General features: G+C 30.3%; 1 protein-coding gene across 3 annotated transcripts; it reads right to left on the reverse strand.

Moving 5' to 3' along the window:
• Nucleotides 1-1,211: 1,211 nt before the first annotated feature.
• Bm1629 (Uncharacterized protein) lies at nt 1,212-21,480 on the reverse strand (the record flags this gene model as incomplete). 3 transcript variants are annotated; one of them, XM_043080325.1, is made up of 6 exons in its annotated part: nt 1,212-1,251; nt 2,559-2,718; nt 3,269-3,435; nt 3,717-3,854; nt 13,114-13,212; nt 21,380-21,480. In XM_043080325.1, 6 exons carry the CDS (start codon nt 21,478-21,480, stop codon nt 1,212-1,214), a joined length of 705 nt encoding a protein of 234 aa, XP_042936259.1. The 3 variants fall into 3 exon arrangements, with proteins under 3 accessions (XP_042936259.1, XP_042936260.1, XP_042936261.1); XM_043080326.1 differs by lacking the exon at nt 21,380-21,480 and adding an exon at nt 13,335-13,369; XM_043080327.1 differs by lacking the exons at nt 13,114-13,212; nt 21,380-21,480 and adding an exon at nt 9,926-9,936.
• Between the last annotated feature and the right edge of the window lie 722 nt (nt 21,481-22,202).

Below are 22,202 nucleotides of genomic sequence, written 5' to 3' on the forward strand. Positions count from 1 at the left end.
CTTTTTCATAGTAAAAAGTTTGAAGATCAGATGACATCGAGTTTCATATGATCCCTAAGAGAAAATATGGAAATAATAAAAAAGAAATACCCATGCAATTTTTGAAATTTTGATACAATCGGTATAATCTATATACGGTTGAAATAGTCATGAACGTACTGTTATATATTGTACAGTAAAGATAAAAAGAATAATAGATGAAGGTGAAATACCCAACAGGCCATAACTAATAAATTTCAATTACAACAATGCAAATATTACAAATATCAGTGATCGAAGACAGTATTCAAAAAAATTAATAAGTTCATGAAATCTAGATCTCTGAAAATATTATGTTTTCAGAACATTATGTTATTAAATACATAAGAGAATGGAAAAAATTCTCAATTTATCGATAAAGCAATTCCAGAGTTTTTAAGCACAAGTTTTTGCAAAGGAGAAGAAAATTCATTTCTACAAAAATTTTAACAGAGTACAAAGAAACCACAAGTAATATTTGTGACTTGTTCCTTACCTAACAAATCACAAGTAAATTTGTATTATTTAAACTTCGATCACTGATATTACATTAAAATTGAATTTGGACTTTAGATTAAAAATATCTGCTAATAGAAACTAATAAATCATAAAAAGAGGGAAGCGCTGTTAATAAAATGATTCCGAGGCTTTTTTCAAGTTCTTTCCAGGCTTTACTTCCATTCTGCTCTATGGATGGCTATTGTCAACCAGTTGCTTGGAACTCTCTCGACCTTACTTTCATAATGGATGGAGGTTATAAGATAATTGAGTCGTAAAAGTTCTAAGCCACTTATTAAAAGTCACTTGAACTTATAAAAAGACAGGATAGGCTAGACAAGCTATAAACACACTTTTGACAAAAAAAAGAACCAAAAATCATAAAAAAATTAGTAATTATCAAAGAAAGAAGTGCGGGCGACAGAGGATAAGTAGCAAAACATCGTAAATTTCATACAAATCTAATTCGAATTTACGACCTCGAATTTGTCAGACAGCCCGATCAATAATGATTAGTAATGAAACCACATGGAGATCAACCGTGGGATAAGCGATCAATTTCCAAATAAAAATACAAAGAAGAAGCGCTAACTTAGAATTCACTCATTTCTTTTTCATATTGCATATTCTTCGGCGATATTTTTGGCACAAACACAATAATTAAAGCCAAGCTGGGGTAAACTGCCTTGCTGACACTATTTGATAAATAACAGTCCCTTCATTGATGTGCGCTTCCTAAATTTTCAAAAAATAAAACTAAAAAGTGAAACAAATTTTACTGGTGAAAAAAACTGCACATGTATATGAAAAGTTTTATTAACTAGCATTTTGATTCAAGAGCCTTTGTAATAGTCATGTCTGATATGTACTCACACCACTAACAGAAGAGGCAGTTACTAATATTCTAGTATTCAAAACGCTACAAAAAAAGACAAAAATGAAACATAGTCTTTGAGGGGAAGCAATGGACAGCTTTGAAAACTAAAGCTTATACTTCTAACACTGAAATATAATAACATTGATTTTTCATGGAAAAAATCAATGTTATTATATGCTTTGTGATAGAAAATTTTTCCAACTATTTGTCAGCAGTGTTTAATATAATAAGCCAAAGCTTCCTAATATCTGTCAATCGTTTTTCGACTCAGGCGAGCAAGCTGAAAGCGGTTTACAACCCAAAAACAGCAATGCAATTTTTCTTTATCATGCTAAACACATGCTCGAGATTCTTTTAAATCAAAAATTTTCGAAATATTTTCCAGTGAAAAGTCTCACTCTTTGTTTTGATAACAAATCTAAGCCTTATTATAAAAAATGCTTCATATAATCCAAAAAATTCATACTGGAAACTTCAGGAATCCTAACGAATCTTGCGGAAACCAGTGTAAAGATGATAGTAGAAGAAGGCTTTTTAGAGGTTTTGTGCCAAAAATATGCAAAAAAGATTATTTACAATGCAATTCTACCCCAAAACTTGAGAAACGAAGAAAAAACTAAGTTTTTTCATATCTTAAATCGTTTAATTGAGATCATTCCCAGCAGTAACAGAAGAAGCGAATGCAAATAACTCTGTAGTAGCAATGGAAAAAAGAAGAACATTGCCACCATAATCAACGGAAAATTAAATTTCTATTAAATTTGCCATTAAACTTCACATATTATAGGAATTTTTCTGTTGATAAGGGCAAAAAAATGGAAAAGAAAATTTTTAAATATCTTTGGGTCCATCACAACACTGTACCACCACGAACCTCTTTAACTCAGCACACCATAGAACTACATCTTATCATTGAAAATAATTATCATTTACAAGACTTCAGGTGATGGAGGGATTAAAATCTTTGCATCCCTTTAGCATACATTATGGCACATGAATTTCTTGGATGGTTTGGATGCATTCAAGCACCGTAATTTGACAAGCAAAACTCAACCCAATTATAAAGGCAGTGGTGGTCGAAATCATGATCGATGAGTTGAATAATATTACAGTTAAACTTGTAATGTAATAGTAATAAGCCTACTGTAGATTACAACAACCGCACTTCTTTTTTTCGATGCGCACACACTCCACTTGTCGAGCTTTTGGCAAATCAGCCATACCATCTTCCATACCAACTCGATCATTACTATTCATCAACGGTGTTGTACCTGTCACTTCAGGCTCCATTCCTTTATCTGGCACTAATGATGATGGTGAAATGCCTGAATCTAAGATATTTTTCAATCTGTGTACATACAAGCACAAATTAAGTGATAAAAGTATGTAGGTTTCTGAAAAGCCAAATAAATTCTTAAGATAACTATTAAAAAGCGCACATTACAACTCATAACGTCAAAAAAACAGTAAGGAGGAAAAGAGAAATTAGTTATAAAGAAATCAGAAACAAAAACTCTAAAAAACATTTGATTTAAACAGTATTACCCGTCCATAAAATCTAGTTATATAGTAGCCGAAGTTATTTCTGAACTTTTTCAATTTCCTAAATAATTAAGATTTCAGTTTCTATTGTTTTAACCTCTGTCAAAAAAATCCTTACATTTTATACATTCTAATATTTGTTAAATCATATCTACGTATTAGTACTGAGTTATCCTTTTTTTAACAGTGGATTTTTGTTGAGTACTTTAACTGTCGACTTTGATAAAGCTTTTCAGCCATACAAAGCGAAGTATGCTTACTACGATCAATAATGCACCCTAAAATCTTAAATTTTCTAAATTTATATGTGAAAACAAGCAACAATGAACGTACCGTTTAAATATGTTTGGCTACCGCTTCTCACAGGTGTTGTATTTTGCGAACCGGGCAGCGATGGCGGATAAGGTTTTTTTTTGTATGCTTCGACGATAGGATCAACCTCATGAAACAGAGATTCTTCTGGGCGAAACGGATTATCTGTTAATTCATTTTCTACCCTTCTGAAATGATCAATTATGCTCAAATTTATATACGGATTTCAAACATGAGTAATCTCGTTATAATGTTATCGACAGTGTCATAGAGTCTTATACAATCTCTGTGACGTACGATGACATGAAGACCAAAAGGTAATGATAGTACGTAAAGACGAGCTGTCTACATTCTTATACGTAACGTGCAAACAAGCTGTCTCACTGATATGTAACAAACACTTCACGGCAAACTTCCAAATAGCCCATTCTTTCGAGTCTTACATAAATAAAGATAGAATTAAACTAACTTAACAAGTGCTGGAAGAGGAGGGCTACTAACTGCAGCTGCATTTTGAGCATCTTCAATTTGTGCTGGTGGCATTATCGTTGTCGGCATTTCCGATTCTTCCGCAACAACCGTTATCCGACTTGGAGGTGCGTTTGGACTGAAACATGCACAGATTTTGAAATTTCATAAAATATAGAGATAAAAATTTTTTTCCATGTTAACAGCGACTGCTACCTTCAGTAATCCTTATCTTATTTAAAAATTCGAATAAACCTTAACTGCGTTGCATATCTACTACTCATGTTTATTTGTATAAACACAAATAACATTCACTACAATCCGTATTATGTCAATATCTGGCTAATTTAACATGTTTTTTAAAACTTTATTATTCCTTAGCCTTCTTCAAATTTAACCACCGTTACATCGCCATATATATTATCATACTATCGCCAGTACTATAACTGCTTTGCCATATCATATTATCACTGAATCACTATATCATCACTCACTTATCATGGGATGTAAAATGGGGTGATATTAAAAAAGTACAGTAAGTAGCAGTTATCTTTCAAGTGTTTTCACGACACCGTAATACTAACACTGTAGCGTAAGAACAATTGAAGAGGTAACGAACGGTAACATTCTGCAGTAATTTCATATCATATAGCTTTTGCACAAATTACAATTTCAAAATTGAAATTCTGAAAGCAAAGAGGATAGTCGCTCAACAACAAATATTACGTGAAAATTTGTGATACATTCACGTAACACACACACACACACACACACACACACACACAAATACAAACATACAAACATACACACACACACACACACACACACACACACACATACACACAACACACACACACACACACACACACAACACACACACACACACACACACACACACACACACAAAAAAAAAAAAAAAAAAAAAAAAAAAAACACACACACACACACACACACACACACAACACACACACACACACACAAAAAAAAAAAAAAACACACACACACACACACACACACACACACACACACACACACACACACACACACACACACACACACACACACAAATACAAACATACAAACATACATACATATGTACAGATAGAAGGACCAATATTAGAATAGCCAAGCGATCTGTGCAAATAAGTAAAAAAGTACATTGAACTTGGCCTACTGGCAATTATGGACGGAAAATGTTCCGAGAAAATGAATGGGTGGAAGTATAATGGAATCATTCTAACTGATTATAGAAATATATTGGGGTGTAATGGTAGAATTGTTTGTGAAATTAATTTGGACGTTTAACTTAACTACTCAACTAATACAAAGGCCTGAGCTTAGGCTTGGGTCTAAGACAATTGAGCTTATATCTAAAGGTCTGAAAAAGGCTTCAATGAAAATAAACGCTTCAAGGCTGTGAAGAATATCTGATGAATTTAACTGGTTACACATACATACATACACACATACATAGGGCATAGAGAGTAATGCAGAAGATTGAGTTGAGGCCAGAGACTTTAGAAGAACGTAATTATGCGAAGAGGGAAGGATTATCCGTTCATAAAGTGATTATACTACCAGGCCTAAAGCGAGATAGCATTAAGTAAGGCCTGATAAGTCTGCTCAAAACCATCTGCGCATTTCATATGCTTTAAGAAATTTGAAAAATGGCACAAAAAGAAGCTAAAATAAGGGAATTGATTCCCAAACAGTACTCAACTGTTCTCCTTTCCATTACCACTAAAAAAGAGCCTGCAGAGCCAAGTCTTCCGGTCCATTCAAATAATTCCATTCATTAGTCTATTCATCCAAAAACTCTAACTTATTTATCTTTTATCCTTGCAAAAATTTCTCTATCAGAGTTTGTTGACCACAATTAGAATCACATACATTAATTACATTTGACATAAGTCGATAAGACATTTCAGATGATATCTAATGCATTTCAGTTTATTCTTTCTTACCTTTTCTTAATGAGAAAAACTTTGAAGTAATTTATTTGCGTATGAAATTAATTAGTAAATTATAAAATTTTATCTTTCACTTATTCCCTATTTTCACTTCCTTCTCTATTATGGCTATTTGAGATACTAAACTTCAAATGCAATATGTAACAACATCTTCGCATTCCACATCTCACCTTATTCTATTTGGATCATTACTTCCTGTTATTTGTCCCATAACATTTATTTATTCTTAACTATGACATTTGCGCTGCTGATAACAGTTGGTAACGAATTAATGTAGTTACATTTCATCTTTTTGCTGTACTTAAGAAATATTTTTAAGCTATTCTCATAAAAAATAGTTTTTATTAATTAATGTACTACTAGATAATCTCAAAGCAGTTGCTAATTATTCTGAGGAGTCTGACAAATTTCTCGGAGTTATCATCAATTAATTATCATTCATCGTATAAATATTCAACATCGAAAAGGACGAGTAAAATTATCACATTATTAATTATTTGTACCAAATTTAATTTCTATTTCATATATAAAAATATTTCCAAGCAGAGACCCAAAAAAATTAACATTAAATGGAAAAGCAAATTATTACAAAACAGGTAAAATAAGAGGGAAATGAGGTAAAATGAAAAGGACAAAAAAAGTAAATAGGGTAAACTGGCAAAAGAAATAAACTTATCTGAAAGAAAGAGTAAATGATGCTTTGAAATTGGAGAGAACAGGATCGCTGTCACAGAATCTGGTGACAAAAAGATGAATGTATTGACAATAAAGTCTAACTTATCTGACATAAAATTGGCCAAGATGAAAAGAGGAAAGAAATGGGAATGAATGAGTAATTAAGGGATGAGAAAAATGTGAAGAAAAGAATGAAAAAGAAAACTTTTTTCAAAACTTTATCTAATTTGGAAAGGAAAGAAAAGGAAAGGGAAAGAAAGGGATGTTTGAGTTTGAAATGAATGAATGGAAGGATGGATGGATTGGTTAATGTAGGAAGGAGAGAGAGAGGGAGAGAGAAAGAAAGAAAAAAGTTTGATAGTGGTTTGTTTAGTGGTACATGTAAGAGAGAGAGAGAAGATATGCCAGTATGTCCGTACTGTGCAGGTAGATAGATAGATGATAGCGATGAATTTCGATGAAGAAAGCCAAGCCAAGAGGAGAAGGATGGGCCGAATTGGTGGAAAAGGAAGGAGTAAGAAGCAGCAGCTGCTTCACAGATATTCAATTCAATTCAATGACTACTTATAAAACAGAGGAATGAATGATTAGGACGGACAGACTGGACCTGGACTTGGTCAGGGACATGGACTTGGACATGGACATGAACAGGGACATGGACTTGAATCTCTGTGTGTTAAGTTTGTTGTAATGAAATGTTGCTCATTGATAGGCTCATTTACTCCTTCTTTCCTCAAATCTGTATTGATTTTATGTCAGAAAGGTGATATTTTTGCATATGAGCCAAGTAAATGTAAGAAAGTACAAACAACATTTATTGATTACTTTTGGAAATGAATTTCCATCTGACAAAATTTAATTTTCAATTACTTAATTTTCAATAATGTTGTTCTAATAGAACATTAATTCAATACTAATTCTCGGTAAATTATGATTGTAATCTATAGTAAAAAAGCGTAACAGTCATTTAATAATACTTATTTCATGCTTCCAAAATGATTTGAAAGCAAAACAAAACAAAAAAAAAAAAAAAAAACTCAGGAAGAATTGGATCGATGAAGTTACTCTAAAATATAGCTTCTAAAGTTCAGTAATACTCAAAACTTTAAAATGAGTGCAAAACTCAGAAAAATAATATGGAAGCTAAAAACTCATTTCAAGGATTACTGTGAGATAAAAGCCAAAAGGTTATACTTTAAATTACTATTTGATGATCGCCCATTGCTAACATATGTGTTCGTTCTGTTACCTTCTGTTTCTATTTTATTATTTCAATACAAGTAGGATAGCATTTCATTTGAATTATTTTCAAAGATTTGAGATGGAAGAATAATATCAGAATATTGACCTTACAATGTTTCAGTTAGAATGAAAGGAGAAGTTTAATATTTGAAACGACAAAAACAGTCAATCTAATGATTCCCTAAATTACTCTAAAATTTGGCTACAATACTTTGTAATCACTTACACATGGCTAAGTAATAGCTTAATATCAGCAGTCTACTAACAAAATGAAATATTCAGTGTAGCAAGCGTTGTTAGTCTTTTTCAGGAAATGCATACTCCAATGCGACGGATATATGCATGACTGATTATTCCGGGTTGACAACTCGTTAGATTTTCCAGTGGTAACCTCATTTCTATCTTTTGTTGGCTTTTGTTCGTGTTGATAGTATGAATAATTATTCTCGAATTAAGCGCAATTAAACCTATGTAATGTACCACAATCCGTCCTATTCAACTATTCATCCACGTATATTTGTCCTCCTGTATCGTTGTATAGCCGTATCAATTGCTATGCAACGTCTATTTTACTTCCATCCGTCAAAACGTAACCTGACCATTTTACAAACAAATAGGTTAAAAGCTTTTTTCTAAAAATATAAAAATTCCATCACTTAATCAATTCCACAAAATATTTCAGTTACATATTTGTTTCAAAGTGTGAAATTATCAGCCAAGAATATTATTTGAAGACCTTACACGAAATTTGATCCTAATTCTAAAAAATTTTTAACAGTTTGAAAAAGTTTACTGTGATTGCAAAATGATATATGACTCACCACAGGTATTGCATAAAAATATTGAAAAATTCAATTTACATTAAAATAGTTATTAATTTAATCCGGCCCATACAATGTCAATTCATTCATTCCACTTTCCATAGAGAGTTAATGTCTGTTTCTTTGGTTGTGTTTAAATTACATTCAAATTAATGATCGGAAAAGAGATTAAAAACTTAAGATTTATTGGTTCCTAATCAGACTGAATGCAGTGTTCGCAATTTCAAGTAGTGCAAGTACGCTTAAACTCACAGATTAGTAATATTTATAATAACTGGCATATGTAGAAGTGGCATAAATTTGCATACGGATAACACAATTGCGATTAAAAAAACATTGAAGCATTTGTTCCCATTCCATTCTTTCTTTTGTTAGCCACCTCTTCCTCGTTCCTTATCACAGCCGAAAATTTTAGAAATTACAGAATGAATCTAAACAACCAGAAAGAGATAATAAAAGAATGAAACAGAAATTTTGAACCATAGAGAGCTTTCTCTGCTAACCTAAAAAAATGTTTAAGCTAGGCTTCTTTAAGCTTGCTAACATTTCTTCGGGAAATAGAATTCATAAATAGAAGTTTGTCATGCCTTTCAGGACCAAAAAGAATTGAAAGCCCATCTGCTCGGCTGTAAATCTCTAGGGATTTACTGCTTTCATTAGTTTAGGTTAATTGAAAGTAGCATTCAAGTTAAGCATGAATTCGTTATTGAACGTCTGAAGAAAATAATTGAAATATCTATAAGGTTTTTGAAATTTTAAATCCATTGGATTAGAAATTTTTTCTTTCCATTAAATTTTTTTCTTTCCACATAGTTATACATAGTGTAATGTTGTTGCTTAATTAACCTTTTTTTAAAATGAAAAGTCAATAAACCACAACGAGTAAAATCATCGAACATTAAAATAATCGGAATGAAGGCAAAATGATGGAACCTGGCCAAGTGATTCGTAATTAGAAGTAAACTTTTGTTCTTAAATTAACGATTAAAGGTTAAAAAGAGGAAATGAGAGAGAAAGAGAGAGAGAGAGAGAAAAAAAAAAAAGAAAAAGCAGTACTGATGGCTTGGAACGATATTGCGTAACGTAACGAATTACTCATCATCTTGCATTTGAAGCTAATGTAAATGTTATGGGATGATAGGACACATAAGGAAAAGGATACAGGATAAATGAAATTAAATTTAAAATTTAAACAAGTTACTGTCATTGTCTCCCTCTCTCTCTCTCTCTCTCTTTTCCTCTTCTCAAGAATATAGTAACATGTAAAAGGTAATTTAAATTTCAACTATTTCGTTCAACTATAAATGAATTATTTCTAATTTTAAATTTGTCCCGTAATGATCAAGTTGCTAAACGATTTTGTTAAAATCTCAAATTTATTTATTATTACATTAATTGTTAGGATTTAATGTTATTGCAATAAATTAAAACATTTCAGCTAATTAATTCCAAAAAACAGACTAACTAAAACAAATATATAATTATATCATCATCATACTTACCATTTCTTCATTTTTTGAAAGTAGTTCTCTTTGTGATTTGTTTGATGATGAAAGGGCTTATAGGAGTTGCACCACTTGAAGATGGAATAAGCAAAAAACAAAAAATGAGAAATAATTGATCTAAGTGATTTTTATAAGTGCGAACGAGCTAAATTTATGTGAGAGAAAACAAAATAAAATAGGCTAAAGTTGTTTACATAGCAAAGTTAGGGGAAAATAAGAAGGCAAAATATCGATGTGGGATAGATCAAACCTTTTCATCAACGATGAGCTAGAAAAGATGAGTGATTGAGAGAAGATGTTATGTGATATAGTGATGTTTATCAGAAGAGGAAATGGAGTGAAATGCAATTATCTCTTTTCCTTATCACTCTGAAACTTTCATTTTTCCTTTTTTTTTGCGCCAATCCTAAAGTATATATTGAATTTTGAACATTTTGTTCTCAACTGAATAATACTTATATTGATTTATTGGGAAATTTTTGGATTAAATTGTGATGTATCATATATCCATTAAATTATGTTAATTATCATAGTAGGTGAATTTTTTCAAAATGAATAGTGTGATAAGTGATAAAGTATGAAGTATTGGTTGAATTTTCGTTCGATCTTCTAAAACATAACTTCTGAATGCTACTTCTTTTTATTCATTATTTGTTACCTTGAAAAAAGAATAACAAAAAGTGATGAGATATAATTTTAATAGTTTTTTAGTGAAAAAGAAGTAGTAAAAAAGAGTTTGAGAAACCTTCTAATGATTTAGAAAAATTTCTAGTCACTCATATCATATGGAATAATTCTATTTTAATAATGTAAATGAAAGAACATTTTTATTCTTTCATTCACACAGCCTAATGGAATATTAAGAAATTTATCAAGCAGAGATGTTCTCAAATAGCCTATTATAATAATTTAAAAGAAAATTTTTAATAATTACAAATTGATAAGAAAAAGATTTTTTCAATAATTATAGACTGATAAGGGAGAATAAAATAATAAGTGACATTGGACTTCAAGCGATTAACACATAAAATTTCGGATTTCCTTTCTTCAAAACCAAGATATTTATACAAAAGTATAATTCAAACATTTTGCAAATAAATGTAAGTGTTGTAATCAGTACAGTCTCCATTTGAAAACAGAAAGGAAGGAGAAATGAAATGATAAATTAAAACATAATCATTACTTTTCAAGTAACATTTCAAACAACGCTGAACATTGATAACATTTCTGAATCAACAACACCATTTGTTGATTCTTTCTTGTCAACTAATCATATATTACTTTAGGGAAACATAGCAAAGAAAAGAAAGTATTTGTTTCAATAAACAAAAGTAAAATAGAGCCAAAAGAGTAACTGAGCATATAAAATGACTTGAAATCAATAAAACTTAAAGGCTATTTTCATCCAATGCATAAACTTCAACAATACCATTGCTTTTTTTCAAATAAGTTTTGAAACATTTGAAAAGCAGATAATTAATTATTCGCTCCACTATTTTTTGAGTATAAAAATGACGTTGCAATTTTGCTGAAACTAGAAAAATGTATGTTTCAAGTTTTTTTTTTGGGAACTGAAAAAAAGATATCTGTGATGCTGATTTTATGGCAAATTAGAAAGCAGAAAAAATTTCTTCTTAGCTAAGTTTCAAAATCATAAATTAATACTGAAGTGAAGTCTAACTTCTAATTTAAATTTAATTTCATATCTAATTTTTGCTTATAAAACATGTGAAAGTGATTGAAGCGGAAAAGCAAAACAGATACTTTGAGGGATGCAATCACACCACTTTTGGAACAGAATATGATGAAATTAATGGAAAATGAGTGGTACAGTAAAATGGGCTCCAATAAAGTATGCTTGCCCAGGTAGAGACCGGTTTTTCTCCCAGATCAAGATCAGTTCGTATTGCGGTGTAGTTATCTTCCCACTACATTTATGGATAAATAAATAGACCAAGAAAACACATTAACTTCCTATATTTATATCTGTTGGCTGAATAAGTTTTAGCTTTTCCTTACAAATTTTATAATAGACTTTATCTTATAAAAATCTTTGTAAAAAAAATTCGATAATAGATTAAATACTTACAAATTTTATCTTTATAAAAAAAAAAAAACTTGATAATAACAAACTACGTAATTGTTGAATATGCAATTAATTATTTTATATTATAATTTTAAAACTGATTAATAAGATGAAAATTGTTTAAAATGTAGCCTTGTTAGTCATCAATAATTCTAACATGGCATGTTTGGTTTTTGATGTCGAAACGAGCATTAAAATCCTAAAAGTATTAACTAGCTGACATCTGTATAGATGAAATTAGCAGGACAATGTCGACAGAACATTTCATTTAAAATTTGAAAATGAAAAATAAAATGGGTGAATGTGCCAGGTATTCCTCAGAAAAGAAGAGAAATTAGCAACAACATCGCAGGTACTGCTGTTAACGATGATTGCCAACATATTAACAGAAATATTCTTGAAACAAAAACACTTTATACTTTACAATTTATATCATAGTATCCTCTTAAACTCCTTAATGCTAAGAAAGTGGAACGTGTGCTAACTTTACGCAACCCAAACATGCTAACTCGTATAGCACAATTGAAAATGCATAAGTGAAATTAACAACGTCCGTGATATGATTATAAAACAGTAAATATTAGAAGCTAATGATACTTTGCTTCTTAAAAAGTAAATTCGTCAAATCTTACTTTTAATAAAATTTCGTAATAAATGTTTTTTAAAATGTAGAATTGTTCTGCTACGAATGAGCATAAGTCAGAAACACTTTTAATTATGTCGAAAAGGTATCGATGCATATTGTATGACTAAAATTAGATGATAGTATAATTTGTGGAATGAATTAAACAGATTAATTTGATAACTTTTTTTTTCTGAAAGATAAGGAACACTATTGGAATACAGTAAAACCATCTGCTATCCAAATAAAGTTTACTCGGTATAAGATTTCCTAATTACTACTTATATCTTAGATTGAATAATTAGGTGGAGTATCTCACTCTTACAAATTAATTTGTCAAACTTATAATAACATATTAAACTTATTACAGTTTAATAAGGACTTTGCTCTAACAAAGAAGAAAAAATAGAAATAACTAGAATAACTTGAAAAAGTTTAAGCATTAACAGTAATGAATAAGTAAATAAATAAACTAACTCGGTGAAAGGTGACTTAATGTGTAATATTTCCGATGAGCCATCAATGGTATCTTTGTCGTAAACAAATGTTTTCAATCGTTGCTCATCGAATGAAACTCTGAAACTATGTAGAAAATTCAATTTTACAGTTTTTAAAAATTTTAAATTTACCTCCCAATCTAATTCGCGGAATAAATCATTTGAATTAGCTTTTTGTAGTAATAAAGAAAAAAAAGGGACCTTCTGGATGAATTGAAACAGGTGACATCCATCATTCACTACTGTATCAACAATATATAAAGTTAACTAACTTTATAGCTCCCAAAGTCAGTTTGTCGGATTATGCAAATTACTCTGAGATTGGTGTCATCAAATAAATTTGCATATATCTGACGCCACAGACAGATGACAGTTTTTGATTTTTATTAAAAACACTGTTTCGTCATTACTATTATTCATTGCCTAATTATTTGACTTTTTATTTTTTGAATAATTTATGAATTTTTTATTTTCTGAATAATTTCCTTAATCTAAGGGATGGTCGATCAGATTACAATTAAACGTTCGAAATGATAAAACTGTGTCGGTTAATCAATCTTTCATTGTACTATTTTTATAATCAAAAACATATTTAATTAACAATACATTACGATGACAAATAGTTATACTTTTTGAGCTTTTTCTTCCCGAAGTGACCAAACAGTTTGCGCATAATGGGTAGTCGCCAACAGAATAATCGTTATTTTGATAAGTTTTACTGAGAATCAGTATCTGTAGCTAAAAGTTGAAATTTTTGAAATCTTAGAAAGTGATATTTATGGTTCGCGAAAAAAACGCATTCAGAAAAAAAACCGAAGGAAAAAAGAACATTTCATATAAGAGAGGAATGAAAGGAAAAGAACGAAAAAATAAATTAAATTACTCAAATTAGCTGAAATTATGTCAAATTAAATCAAGCAAGATGAAAATTAAAAATATAATAAAAGGATCGATTCAACTCAAAATATTTCTGTTCAAAAACAAAAAATATATGTTTCTAAAAGTAAATTAACAGGAGATCGTGTTAATAACAACGAAAACTTGAAATCGATCAATATTCCATTTTTGAATACTCCCATTTTCGAAATTGAACAGAGCCTCCTAAAGCATTATAATAATTTCGTTCAGGCGCTAAACTTGCAAAAGTAGCAAAACTAAGAATAGGAATCTTTCTTAGAAAAATTACTATTTATGTAGTTGTCAGTAATAATTAATAATAATTATTATTATGACAGTAATAATAATAAAACTCATCCGACCAATATGCAACTGAATTTTGTTGAGGAAAAAATAAAGCTAGCATAAAGTTTTGAAATCATTGCAAAAGTGTGTTAATTATTGAACAGTTTAATGATGAGATATGTTATTAATTGATAATGGCTACTGCATTAACAACTTCTATTTATCACCTTGGATACACAATAAAAAACTTACCGCTGCTTTAGAGCTCATATAAATGACACTTATCCTCGGCGTACACATCAAACATCATTTTTCAGTAATCGATACTTGCTAGGAAGTTATCAGATATAAAAGATCAAAACTGGCTGATGAATCATTCTCAGCTGATAACTACAAATGGATAGACAGAATACAACCATAACAGAAAATAGGGATTTTCATCGTTCTAGAACTAATTTTTTTGTTTTGGCGTACTTCAGCATATAGCACTCCGACCACATTCGAAATGATCTACTGTCTTGGAGTTTATCTACTTTATATCCAGTCGAAACAGTGAAATATCGTACTATTGATTATTGGTAGTGAAAAAAGATAAATGAATGAACGATTTCATGCCTTATCCCATTTACCTTCTTCTTCCAGGCTCCTTAATTATTATTAGATAAGGGAAAAATTTTTAATTCGAACTGAGAGTTAGGACTATGATAAATATATAAAAACGGACTAAAATAATTAAAAGCAATAGCTGAAAGTATCAAGAAATGACCAGAGGTGTTTACAATTGAAAGTGATGAATGGAAAATTATTTATCAGACAATTTTTAAATGTCGTTGCCACGGTGATGTCATTTGCACTCCTCCAGGAATACTTTGTCCAGTTAATTATTCTTATTTTTTTTCATTGAATTTCTTCGCCTGATTTTCAACTGTTTCATTTAAAAAATGGATAGGGAAATGAACCTTCAGTATTTTTCAGCGCCTTTCATCTTTAACGAAATAACAAAAAGGAAGGAGAAAACGTTTCAGTGAAATTACAAAATTGAATAAAGAAGGATTGTTATTAAAAGAAAAATCATACTTCAATTAACTTAAAGACAATACGCATAACTCCATATCGCCTATTTTAAGAAAAAAAGGTTCTGACTGGGAACTATATTGAAATCATTTCGTGCAGGACACTATTCCAGGAAGAATGCTTATTTTCTAGACTTAAATTCTTAGCTATCATTATCTCAAGCAACAAAATAATACATCAAATAAGTAGAGGGAAGAAAGAGTGAATGAATGAAACGAACTAAAATGTTTAAAATAAAGGCCTTGCGAATTCTGGCCTAATTTATAGACTGCTGGAAGCAATTAAAACAATTCATTGTGTTAAGAGACAAATCAAACAAAACTGTTCATTTTTTAGATTTTATCTTTGAATAGGATGGATAGCTTTGGATAAAAGAATATTTCAATAGATGTAGTTAATTAATTTCAGAAGATCCAAATAAAATTTCCTCCCAAGAACTAAGAATTTCTTGTTAATTATTTGTTGATGTTATCAGCCGTGAGAAAAGAATTAATCATTCATTCACTTTTTCAATTCCGCTCTTCTCCAAGAGCAATTTTTGAATAAATTTGATCCAAACTGCTGAAAGTATGGTAAGTTCTTTCTAAATTATTGCTTAATCAATATTTTACCATCGTAAAACTAGGCAATATTAAGACAATCATAAATATTTATTAATGAATTTTAGATCTCGATTACTCCATTCTCGACTAGATCGCTTTAGACGATTAAAGTTCAAACATCAGCTAGGGTGAAAGTATAAAAATGAAGCAGATTAGTGCACGAAATAACAATCAATTGCAATATTGAATGATGGCAAGAATTTAAGTGATGTGTTAATTTATATATTAATTAAGATACAATAGGATCTAAAAACTGGACGAAGTGTGAGTGCGACAATAACGCTCATAACGAATTAGCTGATATGACTGAACTATGTATGTTTGGTGTTTCTTTTCTAGTATTAATTTCCATTATAACTATTTTTCAATCTGCGCATTTGATCCTTCTGCTATTTCGTTATTCAAAGTTAAACAAATGAATAACAGTGATGGAAGAGGTAAGTTTGCATGATTTTTCGAAAAACTTTATCATTATTTACTGACATTTAGGGAAAAGACTATTTATTCTCATATCGTTGATATTAATTCTTTAATATGCGACGAATTATTACAGTTAAAAAAAATGAATATCGACATAATAAGATTTGGTTTAAAATCTGAATAAAAAGATTACTTACTAATTTCTTAAATATAAATAACATTGGTGAATGGTAATTAGCTAAAGAAATTTCAACAAAACCGTAAATATTAAGTGAAGAATATTTAGGGAAAAGAGGCAGTAAGATTCGACGATTTTTCTTTTTTCCAATTGTTTATCTTTTTCAAGTGCAAAAAACAGAGATTAGAAGTTATAAGAGAAATGCAAAAGTTTTCTATGAGCGATAAATGTCTTATCTCAATCGATCAAATTAACCAATTTTACTCACTGAAAGTGATGAAAAATGTGATGATGGCTTGAAATCGGTCAACTGTTTATCCTGGCTATATATTGCAATTATAAAATCACCGAGCATTCTAGTCTCTTAGCAAGCGGTCTACCATCATTTGCTAATCACTCATCAAAATGACAGTTGGCAAGAAATAATGACAGGACAGGTATATGGTAAAAAATAAATTATAGCCTATTTTTTTTTCGTTTTTTTTTTTTTTGGGAAAGAAAATGACCTTATTTTCTTCCATTTTAATTAAATCGAAAACAAACAATTAAAGTCTTATTTAGGTGTATCACTAATTGGATGATAACAAATTAAATTGCCATCATCTATAAATCGCAAAAACAATTTTAAACAGCGAGAGACATCGCTGAAGCGAGTGGTGGAAGTGTTGTTAATAGAGTGGTTGACCAGCTGATCACCCCTAATATCACAAAACATATCGAATATATCGTCCTGCTAACAAATAGACCCCACTCTCAATCTACCCTCCTTCAAGTTTAATCTATTAAGCCATCTATCTATCTATCCAAGCGTCGTCTATTGACGAATAGTAGTAATGCGCGAAATCTTAGTGAGCTAGCAGCAGGCAAGAGGCACACCTAAATACAACCATCATCATCTCATCATCATTATCATCATATCTCATAATTATTATCACTACTATCATTTCCCTGACTACTACAATTATCGACTATGAACTGGAGAATATGACTGGAAAGGATAATTGCTTGAATGGATAAAAATACTTGATGACATTTCAGATTTGTTAAGTAACTAGTGAGAAGATGCTGGAGTTGTCTCAGGTAGAAGTTAGTGCAGCATACTTACCTCGATAGGAAGAACCATATCGTGCTTAATAATTATAATCATAATCATCAGTAAATCTGAATATTCTCTCAGGCAGTATTTGATTTATGGAAATATTTCACTGAGACAACTTTATGCACACGAGTATATGTTAAGAGTAAATATACATAGCTAGCAATCTTCTGGCTTCATTGATGACATAATTAAGCCGGGATGAAGTAGCCAGTGGACAGAGAAAAGAATGAGAACCCCTAGGATATTTTCGATGCTCTCCAGAGAGAGAGAGAGAGGGAGAGAAAGGAATCTTCTACTATTTTCTTTTCTGTCAATTGATATCAAATAATTTTACAGAAATAAACTAAAATACTTCTCTCTTTCAGAATTGAAATTCCAACAATGTAACAAAATTGAAAAGCTTCGGGAAAAAATTCTGAATGCAGGCAGTTGATGAGAATATTTCTTTTTTGTAAACATAATATAAAGTGGAAATGTGTAAGTAAATATTCCACAACTGAAAATGAGTGTAATAAAATGACTTAACAAATAGGCTAACTAATGAAATTACCAGCAGATAGATTGATTGGTGATGAAATAAAATTATTGCTTTAACAACTTGCAAATAACTCATTTGGTGATGAATCAGTAGAAATTACAAATTAATATAAATTTTGTTGGGTCGTTTAATTTTTTTTTTAAAAAATATTTCTGACTCACATAGCAATATAATATTAACTAAAAGTCAACCAGTTGCTGGATTCAATCGAGAATTTGTCCAGGTAAACGAATCGCACACTACTGTATTAATATGTAGAAAATTTTAATAAATTTATTTGTTTGCGTATAAAAATTTTTGATTTAATGAAGGATGATAAGGTAATAAATTATAGTATTAAAACGGTTTAAAAAGATAAATAAAACAGAAATAATCGTAACTCATTTGATAAAAAAAAAGTAATGGAGGAAAGAGGAAGGTGCAAGCTAGTAAATATTATGATATCAGCTATCAGTATTTAACACTCATTTTTAGGATGCGACACAAAATTAGAACATTGCAGAAATACATCATTTGACATATGGCAATAAGCAGACGACATCATACGACAAACAATTTCGTAAAATAATGTCATCGATTGAATTACGAGTAATGTTTTCATTTTGAATTTAGAACATTCCCAAAAAGTTGCGCAGTGATATTTGTTGAAAATTAAATTAAATTCAAGTTATGAAATTAAATTCAAGTTTTCAAAATTGCACGACTAAAAAGTGATAGAGGAAATTTAGAAATTTTCAAAGAGCAGTGATACTGGAAAGGAGGGAATTCAAACAGTAATCATTAATCTTTAAATTGAATTAGGTTCGAAATTTTACGGATAAGAAAGAAGTTAGTCACTATAGAGCTATATAATCCTGAATTCATTCATCTCATGAATTTCATGAATTTATTCCTTACAAAAATACAGTAGATTCTTTTTTCCCATTGAAATTTCCAAAATCATTTGGATCATAAGACCTGTCCTATTCTCATTTGTTAAGTACTTTTGGTAACAAAACTATTTTGAAATGAATCGATATGATAAATAGGAAATTGCAAAAGCACAAAGCCCGGACGTGACGAGCACTTGCCACTTGCTTCATGCATCGCTCATTTTCAGTTCTAAATTCATCTTAAGGCTATTTGAACTTTTTCATTTCCATTCTTTCTTAATATTTTATTTATTAATTTGCCAATCGCTTCAAATTTTCATTATGAGTGCATATATGAATATATGCATGTGTATGTATGTGTGTGTGTGTGTGTGTGTGTGTGTGTGTGTGTGTGTGTGTGTGTGTATGTGTGTGTGTGTCACGTGTACTTTTAATCCTTTTGAGAGATATACAATTGATTTCTTGGCTGATTTAGTCGCAAAGAAGAGTCAGTTATTATGTTTAATTGCTATTTACTTCATGCTGTATTTCACGTAGTGCTAATTAATAAGTAATTAGATAGCTTACGTTGACATTATCCAGTTAACGTCTAAGCTTATCGTATAGAAACATACTAATGTCAAACATCTGAAATGAAATATTAAAAATGTTTCGTTCTAGGAATAAATTTTCAAAAAGGTAAAATAAAACGTAAAATAAAAACAAAATAAAAAAAATGAAATGAAAAAGATTAGTTATGGCAAATAAAATTTACCCGAGATTGAAATTTCAAGATCATGGTATTGACTTGAAATAGTTAAGGACTGAGTTAAGATCAAATTAAATGGAGCAAGAATATATGTGATAGGATGGAATAAGCAGCAACTATTGCAATTAACTGCTTACAAACAAATGATGTAACAGTTTATAAATGCATTTTTTCATTCTATCAATTCTTCTCTTCTTTTGAAATTTAATTCCTAATTTAACAGAAAAAAGCGTTGCAGAAGAGTAAACAGAATATTTAAGTATGCAAGAGTGACAAGAAATGAGTGATAGAGTAATTTAGGTGACATATATGTTAGTTCATATGGGCGGGCGGATATGTATAATCAATCCTACATGAATTTATTTAACTATTAATAGGACAAGTGAGAACAAGAAGGATAATGAATGAATAATGAGTAATGAATAACAAGTAACAAGTAATGAGTTAGTTGTTGTTTACTTTTATCCACGTCTATGTCTGTCTGATTTAATGATACTCTGTCTACATCTATCGCCTTGTTTTGGAATTTGTCCACTTTCAGACGTATGTTCCATTCACTCTTCTGGATGCCACTTGTTTACATAGCTGTCAGTCGGCATGTTTACATGTGTGTATGTATATGTATGTGTATGTGCGGGTATGTGTGTGTGTATTTGGTAGGGAGAATTAAAATGATTTCATTTGTTGGTTACATTTAAAATGGCACAGGTATCGGGAGAGTAGTAAGAGAATATTCCGGTTATGAGATATCCGATGAGGTGACATAAATGAATGGATGATTTCAGGTGGACCACAAAATTAAATGTTCCATTTTGATTGGCATAAGGAAAACCGAAAGTGACTATGGAAAGTATGGAAAATATGAAAAGAGAGAGAAAGGGGGAGAGGGTAGATAATAAGGAACAGGATGACAAATGAGGGGAAAAGGGGTCATCCGAGGACATCATGCAGGTAGGGCAAGCACTGTCACTCATTCATTCACAATTGCATGTATCGATCATACCTTGAATGAATGAATGAATGATTCGTTTGATTTTCCTATAGACGGAAATCAATTATAAATACGAAAACTACTTTAGCAATACACTGTCATTCCTTTTTCCTTCTCCTCTTTATATACCGGATTTCAAGGATAAAATGATTGATTCTTTTTTCTCCCTGTTTCCTGACTGTAGTTTCATTCAGGAATCATCATATAATCTATTAATTTTTCCCTACTTTCATTTCCTGTCTTGATAAATAATAACTGTTCTGTCATTTAAAAGTGAATTGAAGTCATGATCTCAGAATAAGGTTAATGTTTGGAAATATTTAAGTAGTGAAACAAATTTCGCTTTATGGTTAATTATTTAATCCATCTATCAGATAAATATAATTCCTTCTAACATATACCATATGTACGATATCAACTAATTTGATTAGCTACGATTAAATAAGATTTTCAGCTTTTTCTTTTCGCGGCAATTTTGAGTCTTTTAAACAAATCTGAATGAAATCCAAGTTTTCTACATGCACAAAAAAGATGAAGCTAACCTTTTATGATTGGTTGTTCGTGATTCGGTTAAATTTGCTGGTGTAAATTTAGTAATTAAAATAGCTGTTGCAGGTGGTACTGCTCGATTATCATTAGCCATTCAGAAATGTATAGTCGCTTAGAAAAAAAAGTTTAATAAACTTCCAATTATAAGCAAATAATGAAGAAGATAAAAATTAGTGCAGTATTTGAAATGAATGACAGTGATAAGGTTAACAGCAGGAAATAAAATTAAGTAGTCAAAATTCAGATGAGCAAATACTAACAGTAATGTTTTTCTCTTTCTTTTTTTGCAGTCAAAGAAGTGTACAATACTTCAAAGAAATTTCTTTCTTTTCCTGAGATTCTCCAATATATTTGTCACTTTAAAATTTTTTTTCGTCAATTTTTAAATTTCAAAAACGTTTCAATGCCACTGTTATTACACTGAAGATTGAATCATTGTTGTTAACTTCGTTTCTTCTCATAGAAATGTTTGCGTGTAACTGAAAACACAATTCTTTAAAAGAAGTTTATATCTTTTCTTTCATCTTTTTTTTCCTATTCAAAATCATAATATAAGCAGCAAAATCGAAAATGTGAAAAATGTAAGCAATATTAAGCCTTCTTATTTTACCATATGAAAATATCACTAATTATTTGAAAAATGCTCTTGCTTTACTTGAAAACTTCAAAATTGATAAGGAAAAATCAATTATGCTATCTACTTTTGCTATTTTTTTGTTTTTGATTTCAAATAAAAACCAAATACCAAATTCAGTTCTTCTCTTTTTATCGATCTTAAGCAACTAATAGGTTAAGATACTTCTAATTTTAATTTAT

Source organism: Brugia malayi (genome assembly GCF_000002995.4).
Source record: "Brugia malayi strain FR3 genome assembly, contig: Bm_v4_Chr3_scaffold_001, whole genome shotgun sequence".
NCBI classification, from domain to species: domain Eukaryota; kingdom Metazoa; phylum Nematoda; class Chromadorea; order Rhabditida; family Onchocercidae; genus Brugia; species Brugia malayi.